Source organism: Pseudophryne corroboree, chromosome 5, assembly GCF_028390025.1.
Source record: "Pseudophryne corroboree isolate aPseCor3 chromosome 5, aPseCor3.hap2, whole genome shotgun sequence".
Taxonomy (NCBI): Eukaryota; Metazoa; Chordata; class Amphibia; order Anura; family Myobatrachidae; genus Pseudophryne; species Pseudophryne corroboree.
The window spans coordinates 152,030,473-152,045,528 of record NC_086448.1 but is presented as its reverse complement, the minus strand read 5'-3'; the positions used below and the strand labels follow the sequence as shown (position 1 = coordinate 152,045,528).

Sequence of the window (15,056 nt, the reverse complement as noted above, 5' to 3'; positions counted from 1 at the left end):
AATGTGCAACACATTTTTAATTGCCGTAATCATATAACGAATGGCTCTATTGGAATGTACACTAGGCTCATCGTCGTCGACACTGGAGTCAGACTCCGTGTCGACATCTGTGTCTGCCATCTGAGGTAGTGGGCGTTTTAGAGCCCCTGATGGCTTTTGCGACGCCTGGGCAGGCACGGGCTGAGCAGCCGGCTGTCCCACATCTGCTATGTCGTCAAACCTTTTATGTAAGGAGTTGACACTGTCGCGTAATTCCTTCCACATGTCCATCCATTCAGGTGTCGACCCCGCAGGGGGTGACATCACATTTATCGGCACCTGCTCCGCCTCCACATAAGCCTCCTCATCAAACATGTCGACACAGCCGTACCGACACACCGCACACACACAGGGAATGCTCTGACTGAGGACAGGACCCCACAAAGTCCTTTGGGGAGACAGAGAGAGAGTATGCCAGCACACACCAGAGCGCTATATAATACAGGAATACACACTACACACAGTGATTTTTCCCTTATAGCTGCTATAATACACAAGTTTGCGCCTAAATTTAGTGCCCCCCCCTCTCTTTTTTACCCTATGGAGTCTGGAAACTGCAGGGGAGAGCCTGGGGAGCGTCCTTCCAGCGGAGCTGTGAGAGGAAATGGCGCCAGTGTGCTGAGGGAGATAGCCCCGCCCCCTTCACGGCGGACTTCTCCCGCTTTTTTCTGGATATTTTTGGCAGGGGATTTTACACATATATAGTCTGCCTGACTATATTATGTGTTTATTTGCCAAGCTAAAATGTTTATATTGCAGCCCAGGGCGCCCCCCCCCCCCCCCCCAGCGCCCTGCACCCATCAGTGACCGGAGTGTGAGGTGTGCATGGGAAGCAATGGCGCACAGCTGCAGTGCTGTGCGCTACCTTAATGAAGACCGGAGTCTTCTGCCGCCGATTTTCTGGACGTTCTTCTTGCTTCTGGCTCTGCAGGGGGACGGCGGCGCGGCTCCGGGACCGGACGACCGAGGCTGGGCCTGTGTTCGATCCCTCTGGAGCTAATGGTGTCCAGTAGCCTAAGAAGCCCAAGCTAGCTGCAAGCAGGTAGGTTCGCTTCTTCTCCCCTCAGTCCCTCGAAGCAGTGAGTCTGTTGCCAGCAGATCTCACTGAAAATAAAAAACCTAAATATACTTTCTTTCTAAGAGCTCAGGAGAGCCCCTAGTGTGCATCCAGCTCGGCCGGGCACAAAATTCTAACTGAGGTCTGGAGGAGGGGCATAGAGGGAGGAGCCAGTGCACACCAGGTAGTCCTAAATCTTTCTTAGTTGTGCCCAGTCTCCTGCGGAGCCGCTATTCCCCATGGTCCTTACGGAGTTCCCAGCATCCACTAGGACGTCAGAGAAATTAGTATAAACAGCACTGACATCTATCCCATATGGTAGGTCATAACTCTGACTATATGCTGATGACAGGCCCATGGGACACTTCTCTTTCCAGTTGCCCAACTGCCACCATGATCATGGTCTCCATTCAGTCATTGGGGAGTAGCTACTAAGACGCACACAGCTCAGAATCGCTCATAGCTACTGTATGTTGCATATGTCGGCCGCTACGCCAGCGCAGATGGTTAAATATTGCAATATGATGCAACTATTAGTCAAGTTTTGGCAGAATCAGGCCATAAGCTTTCATAAAACATTCCACTGATACACCTGGCTGACACTCCATAGTATCAGTAGCTGACACCCATTAGACAGACTAAATAGACTCATGTTACCTGTGATAGTAAATCTTCTGGTAACTTCTGCTTATTGAAACTTGCAGCTTTTTGGAGGAGGTTTTTAGCATGTTCATATTTTCCTTTAGTTAAAAGCCACCTAGGTGATTCTGGGAGAACCCTGTATAAAGACAGCATCATATTCAATATATTAAACCCCAAATACATACAAATAGATTCTACTTTAGCCATACTGGTCTATAATCATCAATTTTGGAAAAAAGCATGGTATACAGGGAAAGAGGCATAATATTACACTTAATAAAATGGAGTATGGCTTGTGAGGATTGTGGGAAAAGCCTACTTTAAGGAATAGTGAGAGACAGGACGGGATAATTAAAACTCCCTTTTTCCGAAGGAGTATCATCATTTCGGCCATTACCAGAGAGACCTGACATTTACTGGTGCGCCATTGGCTACTGCTCACATCACCCCCTAGGACAGGTCTAATCATTGAAGTTGCTTATTTATACTGATGTATAATGTGATGTGTAACAATTTTTGTAAGAGCTACTGAGCAATAAATGTCTTGACTGCTAGCATTCTGCTTTGTTTCTGTTACAAATCAAATCACAGCCAACACTCTAACCCATCGGTCTTCAACCTGTGGCCCTCCAGTTGCTGTGGAACTACACATCCCAGCATGCCCTGTCTTAGTTTTAACATGCCTTAATAGCAAAACTGTGGCAGGGCATGCTGGAATGTGTAGTTCCACAGCAGCTGGCGCACCGCAGGTTAAAGACCCATGCTCTAACCCAGAGGTTCTCAAACTCGGTCCTCGGGGGCCCACACAGTGCATGTTTTGCAGGTCTCCTCACAGAATCGCAAGTGAAATAATTAGCTCCACCTGTGGACCTTTTGAAATGTGTCAGTGAGTAATTAATACACCTGTGCACCTGGTGGGTTACCTGCAAAACATGCGCTGTGTGGGCTCCCGAGGACCGAGTTTGAGTACCTCTGCTCTAACCCATCTCAGGTTTGCAATTTTCTAAAAATAATTAAATGTTTCCAGTATTATTTTCAAGCAATTTATTAAGCATTCGATTTTTGAAGTTTTAGTAATTTTTATTTTTTTAAACAATCTGTTTTATGGAAGAGTTTTCATGTATAAGTAGTAGTGATGAGCGGGTTCGGTTCCTCGGAATCCGAACCCCCCCGAACTTCACCCATTTTACATGGTTCCGAGGCGGACTCGAATCTTCCCGCCTTGCTCGGTTAACTCGAGCGCGCCCAAACGTCATCATCCTGCTGTCGGACTCTCGCGAGATTCGTATTCTATATAAGGAGCCGCGCGTCACCGCCATTTTCACTCGTGCATTGGAGATGATAGGGAGAGGACGTGTGCAGCGTTCTCTCAGTTGTGTTCAGTGTGCTGCAAATATCTGTGCTCAGTGTGCTTGCAAATATCTGTGCCCAGTGTGCTGAAAATATCTACGTTCTCTGCCTGAAAAACGCTCCATATCTGTGCTGCATTGTAGTATATAGTAGGAGGACAGTGCAGAATTTTGCTGACCAGTGACCACCAGTATTATATCAGTACGGTACAGTAGTCTACTGCTCTACATACCTCTGTGTCGTCAAGTATACTATCCATCCATACCTGTGGTGCATTTAAGTTTTGCGCAGTAGTAGGAGAACAGTGCATAATTTTGCTGACCACCAGTATATAATATATAGCAGTATGGTACAGTAGTCCACTGCTCTACCTACCTCTGTGTCGTCAAGTATACTATCCATCCATACCTGTGGTGCATTTTAGTTGTTGTGCGCAGTATATATAGTAGGAGGACAGTGCATAATTTTGCTGACCACCAGTATATAATATATAGCAGTACGGTACAGTAGTCCACTGCTCTACCTACCTCTGTGTCATCAAGTATACTATCCATCCATACCTGTGGTGCATTTAAGTTTTGCGCAGTATATATAGTAGGAGGACAGTGCAGAATTTTGCTGACCACCAGTATATAATATATAGCAGTACGGTACAGTATTCCACTGTTCTACCGACCTCTGTGTCGTCAAGTATACTATCCATCCATACCTGTGGTGCATTTAAGTTTTGCGCAGTAGGAGGAGGACAGTGCATAATTTTGCTGACCACCAGTATATAATATATAGCAGTACGGTACAGTAGTCCACTGCTCTACCTATCTCTGTGTCGTCAAGTATACTATCCATCCATACCTGTGGTGCATTTAAGTTTTGCGCAGTAGTAGGAGGACAGTGCATAATTTTGCTGACCACCAGTATATAATATATAGCAGTACGGTACAGTAGTCCACTGCTCTACCTACCTCTGTGTCGTCAAGTATACTATCCATCCATACCTGTGGTGCATTTAAGTTGTGCACAGTATATATAGTAGGAGGACAGTGCAGAATTTTGCTGACCACCAGTATATAATATATAGCAGTACGGTACAGTAGTCCACTGCTCTACCTACCTCTGTGTCGTCAAGTATACTATCCATCCATACCTGTGGTGCATTTAAGTTTTGCGCAGTAGTAGGAGGACAGTGCATAATTTTGCTGACCACCAGTATATAATATATAGCAGTACGATACAGTAGTCCACTGCTCTACCTACCTCGGTGTCGTCAAGTATACTATTCATCCATACCTGTGGTGCATTTAAGTTTTGCGCAGTATATATAGTAGGAGGACAGTGCAGAATTTTGCTGACCACCAGTATATAATATATATCAGTACGGTACAGTAGTCCACTGCTCTACCTACCTCTGTGTCGTCAAGTATACTATCCATCCATACCTGTGGTGCATTTTAGTTGTTGTGCACAGTATATATAGTAGGAGGATAGTGCAGAATTTTGCTGACCACCAGTATATAATATATAGCAGTACGGTACTGTAGTCCATTGCTCTACCTACCTCTGTGTCATCAAGTATACTATCCATCCATACCTGTGGTGCATTTAAGTTTTGTGCAGTAGTAGGAGGACAGTGCATAATTTTGCTGACCACCATTATATAATATATAGCAGTACGGTACAGTAGTCCACTGCTCTACCTACCTCTGTGTCGTCAAGTATACTATCCATCTATACCTGTGGTGCTTTTAAGTTTTGCGCAGTAGTAGGAGGACAGTGCATAATTTTGCTGACCACCAGTATATAATATATAGCAGTACGGTACAGTAGTCCACTGCTCTACCTACCTCTGTGTCGTCAAGTATACTATCCATCCATACCTGTGGTGCATTTTAGTTGTTGTGCGCAGTATATATAGTAGGAGGACAGTGCATCATTTTGCTGACCACCAGTATATAATATATAGCAGTACGGTACAGTAGTCCACTGCTCTACCTACCTCTGTGTCATCAAGTATACTATCCATCCATACCTGTGGTGCATTTTAGTTGTTGTGAGCAGTATATATAGTAGGAGGACAGTGCATAATTTTGCTGACCACCAGTATATAATATACAGCAGTACGGTACAGTAGGCCATTGCTATTGATATATTACTGGCATATAATTCCACACATTAAAAAATGGAGAACAAAAATGTGGAGGGTAAAATAGGGAAAGATCAAGATCCACTTCCACCTCGTGCTGAAGCTGCTATCACTAGTCATGGCCAAGACGATGAAATGCCATCAACGTTGTCTTCCAAGGCCGATGCCCAATGTCATAGTAGAGAGCATGTAAAATCCAAAACACAAAAGTTCAGTAAAATGACCCACAAATCTAAATTAAAAGCGTCTGAGGAGAAGCGTAAACTTGCCAATATGCCATTTACGACACAGAGTGGCAAAGAAACGGCTGAGGCCCTGGCCTATGTTCATGGCTAGTGGTTCAGATTCACATGAGGATGGAAGCACTCATCCTCTCGCTAGAAAAATGAAAAGACTTAAGCTGGCAAAAGCACAACAAAGAACTGTGCGTTCTTCTAAATCACAAATCCCCAAGGAGAGTCCAATTGTGTCGGTTGCGATGCCTGACCTGCCCAACACTGGACGGGAAGAGGTGGCGCCTTCCACCATTTGCACGCCCCCTGCAAGTGCTGGAAGGAGCACCCGCAGTCCAGTTCCTGATAGTCAAATTGAAGATGTCACTGTTGAAGTACACCAGGATGAGGATATGGGTGTTGCTGGTGCTGAGGAGGAAATTGACAAGGAGGATTCTGATGGTGAGGTGGTTTGTTTAAGTCAGGCACCCGGGGAGACACCTGTTGTCCGTGGGACGAATATGGCCATTGACATGCCTGGTCAAATTACAAAACAAATCACCTCTTCGGTGTGGAATTATTTCAACAGAAATGCGGACAACTGGTTTCAAGCCGTGTGTTGCCTTTGTCAAGCTGTAATAAGTAGGGGTAAGGACGTTAACCACCTAGGAACATCCTCCCTTATACGTCACCTGGAGCGCATTCATCAGAAGTCATTGACAAGTTCAAAAACTTTGGGTGACAGCGGAAACAGTCCACTGCCAACTAAATCCCTTCCTTTTGTAACCAAGCTCCTGCAAACCACACCACCAACTCCCTCAGTGTCAATTTCCTCCTTAGACAGGAAAGCCAATAGTCCTGCAGGCCATGTCACTGTCAAGTCTGACGAGTCCTTTCCTGCCTGGGATTCCTCCGATGCATCCTTGAGTGTAACGTCTACTGCTGCTGGCACTGCTGTTGTTGCTGCTGGGAGTCAATCATCATCCCAGAGGGGAAGTCGGAAGACCACTTGTACTACTTCCAGTAAGCAATTGACTGTCCAACAGTTCTTTGTGAGGAAGATGAAATATCACAGCAGTCATCCTGCTGCAAAGCGGATAACTCAGGCCTTGGCAGCCTGGGTGGTGTTAAACGTGTTTCCGGTATCCACCGTTAATTCACAGGAAACTAGAGATTTGCTTGAGGTACTGTGTCCCCGGTACCAAATACCATCTAGGTTCCATTTCTCTAGGCAGGCAATACCGAAAATGTACACAGACCTCAGAAAAAGAGTCACCAGTGTCCTAAAAAATGCAGTTGTACCCAATGTCCACTTAACCACGGACATGTGGACAAGTGGAGCAGGGCAGACTCAGGACTATATGACTGTGACAGTCCACTGGGTAGATGTATTGCCTCCCGCAGCAAGAACAGCAGCGGCGGCACCAGTAGCAGCATCTCGCAAACGCCAACTCGTTCCTAGGCAGGCTACGCTTTGTATCACCGCTTTCCATAAGAGGCACACAGCTGACAACCTCTTACGGAAACTGAGGAACATCATCGCAGCATGGCTTACCCCAATTGGACTCTCATGGGGATTTGTGACATCGGACAACGCCACCAATATTGTGCGTGCATTACATGTGGGCAAATTCCAGCACATCCCATGTTTAGCACATACATTGAATTTGGTGGTGCAGAATTATTTAAAAAAACGACAGGGGCGTGCAAGAGAGGCTGTCGGTGGCCCGAAGAATTGCGGGCCACTTTCGGCATTCAGCCACCGCGTGCCGAAGACTGGAGCACTAGCAAACACTCCTGAACCTGCCCCGCCATCATCTGAAGCAAGAGGTGGTAACGAGGTGGAATTCAACCCTCTATATGGTTCAGAGGATGGAGAAGCAGAAAAAGGCCATTCAAGCCTATACAGCTACCTACGATATAGGCAAAGGAGGGGGAATGCACCTGACTCAAGCGCAGTGGAGAATGATTTCAACGTTGTGCAAGGTTCTGCAACCCTTTGAACTTGCCACACGTGAAGGCAGTTCAGACACTGCCAGCCTGAGTCAGGTCATTCCCCTCATCAGGCTTTTGCAGAAGAAGTTGGAGAGATTGAAGGAGGAGCTAAAACAGAGCGATTACGCTAGGCATGTGGGACTTGTGGATGGAGCCCTTAATTCGCTTAACCAGGATTCACAGGTGGTCAATCTGTTGAAATCAGAGCACTATATTTTGGCCACCGTGCTCGATCCTAGATTTAAAACCTGCGTTGTATCTCTCTTTCTGGCAGACACAAGTCTGCAGAGGTTCAAAGATCTGCTGGTGAGAAAATTGTCAAGTCAAGCGGAACGTGACCCGTCAACAGCTCCTCCTTCACATTCTCCCGCAACTGGGGGTGCGAGGAAAAGGCTAAAAATTCCGAGCACACCCGCTGGCGGTGATGCAGGGCAGTCTGGAGCGAGTGCTGACATCTGGTCCGGACTGAAGGACCTGCCAACGATTACTGACCTGTCATCTACTGTCACTGCATGTGATTCTGTCACCATTGAAAGAATGATGGAGGATTATATGAGTGACCGCATCCAAGTAGGCACGTCAGACAGTCCGTATTTATACTGGCAGGAAAAAGAGGCAATTTGGAGGCCCTTGCACAAACTGGCTTTATTTTACCTAAGTTGCCCCCCCTCCAGTGTGTACTCCGAAAGAGTGTTTAGTGCAGCCGCTCACCTTGTCAGCAATCGGCGTACGAGGTTACTTCCAGAAAATGTGGAGAAGATGATGTTCATCAAAATGAATTATAATCAATTCCTCCGTGGAGACATTCACCAGCAATTGCCTCCAGAAAGTACACAGGGACCTGAGATGGTGGATTCCAGTGGGGACGAATTAATAATCTGTGAGGAGGGGGATGTACACAGTGAAAGGGGTGAGGAATCAGAGGATGATGATGAGGTGGACATCTTGCCTCTGTAGAGCCAGTTTGTGCAAGGAGAGATTGATTGCTTCTTTTTTGGTGGGGGCCCAAACCAACCAGTCATTTCAGTCACAGTCGTGTGGCAGACCCTGTCGCTGAAATGATGGGTTTGTTAAAGTGTGCATGTCCTATTTATACAACATAAGGGTGGGTGAGAGGGCCCAAGGACAATTCCATCTTGCACCTCTTTTTTTCTTTAATTTATCTTTGCATCATGTGCTGTTTGGGGACTATTTTTTGAAGTGCCATCCTGTCTGACACTGCAGTGCCACTCCTAGATGGGCCAGTTGTTTGTGTCGGCCACTTGGGTCGCTTAGCTTAGTCACACAGTGACCTTGGTGCACCTCTTTTTCTTTGCATCATGTGCTGTTTGGGGACTATTTGTTGAAGTGCCATCCTGTCTGACACTGCAGTGCCACTCCTAGATGGGCCAGGTGTTTGTGTCGGCCACTTGGGTCACTTAGCTTAGTCATCCAGCGACCTCAGTGCCAATTTTAGAACTAAAAATAATATTGTGAGGTGTTCAGAATAGACTGGAAATGAGTGTAAATTATGGTTATTGATGGGATCAAAATGACCCCCAAATTCTATGATTTAAGCTGTTTTTGAGGGTTTTTTTGTAAGAGAAACACCCGAATCCAAAACACACCCGAATCCGACAAAAAAATTTCAGGGAGGTTTTGCGAAAACGCGTCCGAATCCAAAACACGGCAGCGGAACCGAATCCAAAACCAAACACAAAACCCGAAAAATGTCCGGTGCACATCTCTAATAAGTAGTGGGGGTACAGTAGAAAAGAAGAGGTGGAGTGAAGAGTGGAGGGAGGGGGAGATACATGAAAATCCTACATCCAATGGAAATTGTGGAACTGCTTATTCAAGTGAAGGCTTAATTTATTCTTGAGATTGGTAAATGAAGGGAAGCTGTGGAGGCAGGTAGGAAAAGGGAACAACCTGCTATCCAAGGAACTACTGTTATATTTTTCCTATCTGGGGCTCACTTGCTGGATTTAGTTTTCTCCCACCTCTGTGGACTCTCTGGTTTATCTCTTTCATCTATCTCTTTCATTCTTTCTGTCCACCATCTTCTCTCCTTTAGCCTTTCCCTCCCTCACCTACCCCAGGTCATTCTTAGCAAGCACAGCCTTGATCCCACTGGTCCTGTCCATTTCTCCTCTCTAGACATTCTCCTTTCTCCCATCTCCACTCACTTCTTCACTGATCAAGCTATCTCACTACTGCTCTTGCATCTGCTGTTACCCTCAGACTACAACTTTCTGTACCCTAGCCCTAGCTCTGTAAGTTCATTTGTTACCTCCAGAAATGTACATGTCAGGACTGAGGATTTGCTGGGAGAGAACCTGATTCCTCACTGGTGGCTGGAGGAGTCTGGAACAGAGAGGGATGTATATAATTCTTCCTCATAAATGATTGGCGTGGCAATACAGGCCCCATTACCTGGGCCCGGCGAATCTGTCTACGGCCATGATTGTAGGGAACTGTTTAAACATTGGATTTCTAGGTGGCATATTTTAGCACACCCACTACATACAAAGACGAAATGCAATACTGTCCATCTCTGCATCAGCCCCATTCCTGTTCATTACCCAAAGAATTCTGTAGCTTAGCAAGTCACAGAGCAAAATATTGCCAAACTACTGTATACCCTACCAAGATAATCTTTCTAAATTAGTGATGAGCGGGTTCGGTTCCTCGGAAACCGAACCCCCCCCGAACTTCACCCATTTTACACGGGTCCGAGGCATACTCGGTTCTCCCGTATGGCTCGGTTAATCCGAGCGCGCCCGAACGTCATCATCCCGCTGTCGGATTCTCGCGAGATCCGGATTCTATATAATGAGCCGCGCGTCGCCGCCATTTTCACTCGTGCATTGAAAATGTTAGGGAGAGGACGTGGCTGGCGTTCTCTCCGTTTATTAATGTTGCTGCAAATATTTGTGCTTATTGCTTAATTGTGGGGACTGGGGAGCAGCTGTATTATATAGGAGGAGTACAGTGCAGAGTTTTGCTGATCAGTGACCACCAGTTTTATCCGTTCTCTGCCTGAAAAACGCTCCATATCTGTGCTCAGTGTGCTGCATATATCTGTGCTCACAATGCTTTATTGTGGGGACTGGGGACCAACAGTATTATAGGAGGAGTACAGTGCAGAGTTTTGCTGACCAGTGACCACCAGTATTATACGTTCTCTGCCTGACAAACGCTCCATATCTGTGCTCAGTGTGCTGCATATATCTGTGCTCACACTGCTTTATTGTGGGGACTGGGGACCAGCAGTATTATATAGGAGGAGTACAGTGCAGAGTTTTGCTGACCAGTGACCACCAGTATTATACGTTCTCTGCCTGTAAAACGCTCCATATCTGTGCTCAGTGTGCTGCATATATCTGTGCTCACACTGCTTTATTGTAGGGACTGGGGACAAGCAGTATTATATAGGAGGAGTACAGTGCAGAGTTTTGCTGACCAGTGACCACCAGTATTATACGTTCTCTGCCTGCAAAACGTTCCATATTTGTGCTCAGTGTGCTGCATATATCTGTGCTCACACTGCTTTATTGTGGGAACTGGGGACCAGCAGTATTATATAGGAGGAGTACAGTGCAGAGTTTTGCTGACAGTGACCACCAGTATATATAGCAGTACAGTACGGAAGGCCACTGCTCTACCTACCTCTTTGTCGTCAAGTATACTATCCATCTAGATTCTATACCTGTGGTGCATTTTAGTTTTGCAGTTTGCTGACAGTGACCACCAGTATATATAGCAGTACGATACGGAAGGCCACTGCTCTACCTACCTCTGTGTCGTCAAGTATACTATCCATCTAGATTCTATACCTGTGGTGCATTTTAGTTTTGCAGTTTGCTGACAGTGACCACCAGTATATATAGCAGTACGGTACGGAAGGCCACTGCTCTACCTACCTCTGTGTCGTTAAGTATACTATCCATCTAGATTCTATACCTGTGGTGCATTTTAGTTTTGCAGTTTGCTGACAGTGACCACCAGTATATATAGCAGTACGGTACGGAAGGCCACTGCTCTACCTACCTCTGTGTCGTCAAGTATACTATCCATCTAGATTCCATACATGTGGTGCATTTTAGTTTTGCAGTTTTCTGACAGTGACCACCAGTATATATAGCAGTACGGTACGGAAGGCCACTGCTCTACCTACCTCTGTGTCGTCAAGTATACTATCCATCTAGATTCTATACCTGTGGTGCATTTTAGTTTTGCAGTTTGCTGACCGTGACCACCAGTATATATAGCAGTACGGTACGGAAGGCCACTGCTCTACCTACCTCTGTTTCATCAAGTATACTATTCATCTAGATTCTATACCTGTGGTGCATTTTAGTTTTGCAGTTTGCTGACAGTGACCACCAGTATATATAGCAGTATGGTACGGAAGGCCACTGCTCTACCTACCTCTGTGTCGTCAAGTATACTATCCATCTAGATTCTATACCTGTGGTGCATTTTAGTTTTGCAGTTTGCTGACAGTGACCACCAGTATATATAGCAGTACGGTACGGAAGGCCACTACTCTACCTACCTCTGTGTCGTCAAGTATACAATCCATCTAGATTCTATACCTGTGGTGCATTTTAGTTTTGCAGTTTGCTGACAGTGACCACCAGTATATATAGCAGTACAGTAGGGAAGGCCACTGCTCTACCTACCTCTGTGTCATCAAGTATACTATCCATCATAGATTCCATACCTGTGGTGCATTTTAGTTTTGCAGTTTGCTGACAGTGACCACCAGTATATATAGCAGTATGGTACGGAAGGCCATTGCTCTACCTACTTCTGTGTCGTCAAGTATACTATCCATCTAGATTCTATATCTGTGGTGCATTTTAGTTTTGCAGTTTGCTGACAGTGACCACCAGTATATATAGCAGTACGGTACGGAAGGCCACTGCTCTACCTACCTCCGTGTCGTTAAGTATACTATCCATCTAGATTCTATACCTGTGGTGCATTTTAGTTTTGCAGTTTGCTGACAGTGACCACCAGTATATATAGCAGTACGGTACGGAAGGCCACTGCTCTACCTACCTCTGTGTCGTCAAGTATACTATCCATCTAGATTCCATACATGTGGTGCATTTTAGTTTTGCAGTTTGCTGACGGTGACCACCAGTATATATAGCAGTACGGTACGGAAGGCCACTGCTCTACCTACCTCTGTGTCGTTAAGTATACTATCCATCTAGATTCTATACCTGTGGTGCATTTTAGTTTTGCAGTTTGCTGACAGTGACCACCAGTATATATAGCAGTACGGTATGGAAGGCCACTGCTCTACCTACCTCTGTGTCGTCAAGTATACTATCCATCTAGATTCCATACATGTGGTGCATTTTAGTTTTGCAGTTTGCTGACAGTGACCACCAGTATATATAGCAGTACGGTACGGAAGGCCACTGCTCTACCTACCTCTGTGTCGTTAAGTATACTATCCATCTAGATTCTATACCTGTGGTGCTTTTTAGTTTTGCAGTTTGCTGACAGTGACCACCAGTATATATAGCAGTACGGTACGGAAGGCCACTGCTCTACCTACCTCTGTGTCATCAAGTATACTATCCATCTAGATTCCATACATGTGGTGCATTTTAGTTTTGCAGTTTGCTGACAGTGACCACCAGTATATATAGCAGTACGGTACGGAAGGCGACTGCTCTACCTACCTCTGTGTCATCAAGTATACTATCCATCTAGATTCTATACCTGTGGTGCATTTTAGTTTTGCAGTTTGCTGACAGTGACCACCAGTATATATAGCAGTACGGTACGGAAGGCCACTGCTCTACCTACCTCTGTTTCGTTAAGTATACTATTCATCTAGATTCTATACCTGTGATGCATTTTAGTTTTGCAGTTTGCTGACAGTGACCACCAGTATATATAGCAGTACGGTACGGAAGGCCACTGCTCTACCTACCTTTGTGTCGTCAAGTATACTATCCATCTAGATTCTATACCTGTGGTGCATATTAGTTTTGCAGTTTGCTGACAGTGACCACCAGTATATATAGCAGTAAGGTACGGAAGGCCACTACTCTACCTACCTCTGTGTCGTCAAGTATACTATCCATCTAGATTCTATACCTGTGGTGCATTTTAGTTTTGCAGTTTGCTGACAGTGACCACCAGTATATATAGCAGTACGGTACGGAAGGCCACTACTCTACCTACCTCTGTGTCGTCAAGTATACAATCCATCTAGATTCTATACCTGTGGTGCATTTTAGTTTTGCAGTTTGCTGACAGTGACCACCGGTACATATAGCAGTACAGTACGGAAGGCCACTGCTCTACCTACATCTGTGTCGTCAAGTATACTATCCATCTAGATTCCATACCTGTGGTGCTTTTTAGTTTTGCAGTTTGCTGACAGTGACCACCAGTATATATAGCAGTACAGTACGGAATGCCACCGCTCTACCTACCGCTGTGTCATCAAGTATACTATCCATCTAGATTCAATACCTGTGGTGCATTTTAGTTTTGCAGTTTGCTGACAGTGACCACCAGTATATATAGCAGTACGGTACGGAAGGTGACTGCTCTACCTACCTCTGTGTCATCAAGTATACTATCCATCTAGATTCTATACCTGTGGTGCATTTTAGTTTTGCAGTTTGCGGACAGTGACCACCAGTATATATAGCAGTACGGTATGGAAGGCCACTGCTCTACCTACCTCTGTTTCGTCAAGTATACTATTCATCTAGATTCTATACCTGTGATGCATTTTAGTTTTGCAGTTTGCTGACAGTGACCACCAGTATATATAGCAGTACGGTACGGAAGGCCACTGCTCTACCTACCTCTGTGTCGTCAAGTATACTATCCATCTAGATTCTATACCTGTGGTGCATTTTAGTTTTGCAGTTTGCTGACAGTGACCACCAGTATATATAGCAGTACGGTACGGAAGGCCACTGCTCTACCTACCTCTGTGTCGTCAAGTATATTATCCATCTAGATTCTATACCTGTGGTGCATTTTAGTTTTGCAGTTTGCTGACAGTGACCACCAGTATATATAGCAGTACGGTACGGAAGGCCACTGCTCTACTTACCTCTGTGTTGTCAAGTATACTATCCATCTAAATTCTATACCTGTGGTGCATTTTAGTTTTGCAGTTTGCTGACAGTGACCACCAGTATATATAGCAGTACCGTACGGAAGGCCACTGCTCTACCTACCTCTGTGTCGTCAAGTATACTATCCATCTAGATTCTATACCTGTGGTGCATTTTAGTTTTGCAGTTTGCTGACAGTGACCACCAGTATATATAGCAGTACGATACGGAAGGCCACTGCTCTACCTACCTCTGTGTCGTCAAGTATACTATCCATCTAGATTCTATACATGTGGTGCATTTTAGTTTTGCAGTTTGCTGACAGTGACCACCAGTATATATAGAAGTACGGTACGGAAAGCCACTACTCTACCTACCTCTGTGTCGTCAAGTATACTATCCATCTAGATTCTATATCTGTGGTGCATTTTAGTTTTGCAGTTTGCTGATAGTGACCACCAGTATATATAGCAGTATGGTACGGAAGGCCACTACTCTACCTACCTCTGTGTCGTCAAGTATACTATCCATCTAGA

General features: G+C 45.4%; 2 protein-coding genes across 3 annotated transcripts in view; one reads left to right on the top strand and one right to left on the bottom strand.

Annotated features, from left to right (window-relative positions):
• Positions 1 to 15,056, top strand: part of LOC134927409 (xin actin-binding repeat-containing protein 1-like) — a 559,013-nt gene that overhangs the window by 201,202 nt on the left and 342,755 nt on the right. The window lies entirely within an intron of this gene.
• The window catches only part of LOC134928877 (solute carrier family 22 member 13-like), a 101,223-nt gene that overhangs the window by 19,616 nt on the left and 66,551 nt on the right, over positions 1 to 15,056 (bottom strand). Inside the window, exon 5 of the mRNA XM_063924821.1 lies at positions 1,754 to 1,874. Coding sequence (XP_063780891.1) covers positions 1,754 to 1,874 — 121 coding nt within the window. The remainder of the gene's footprint in view (positions 1 to 1,753; positions 1,875 to 15,056) is intronic.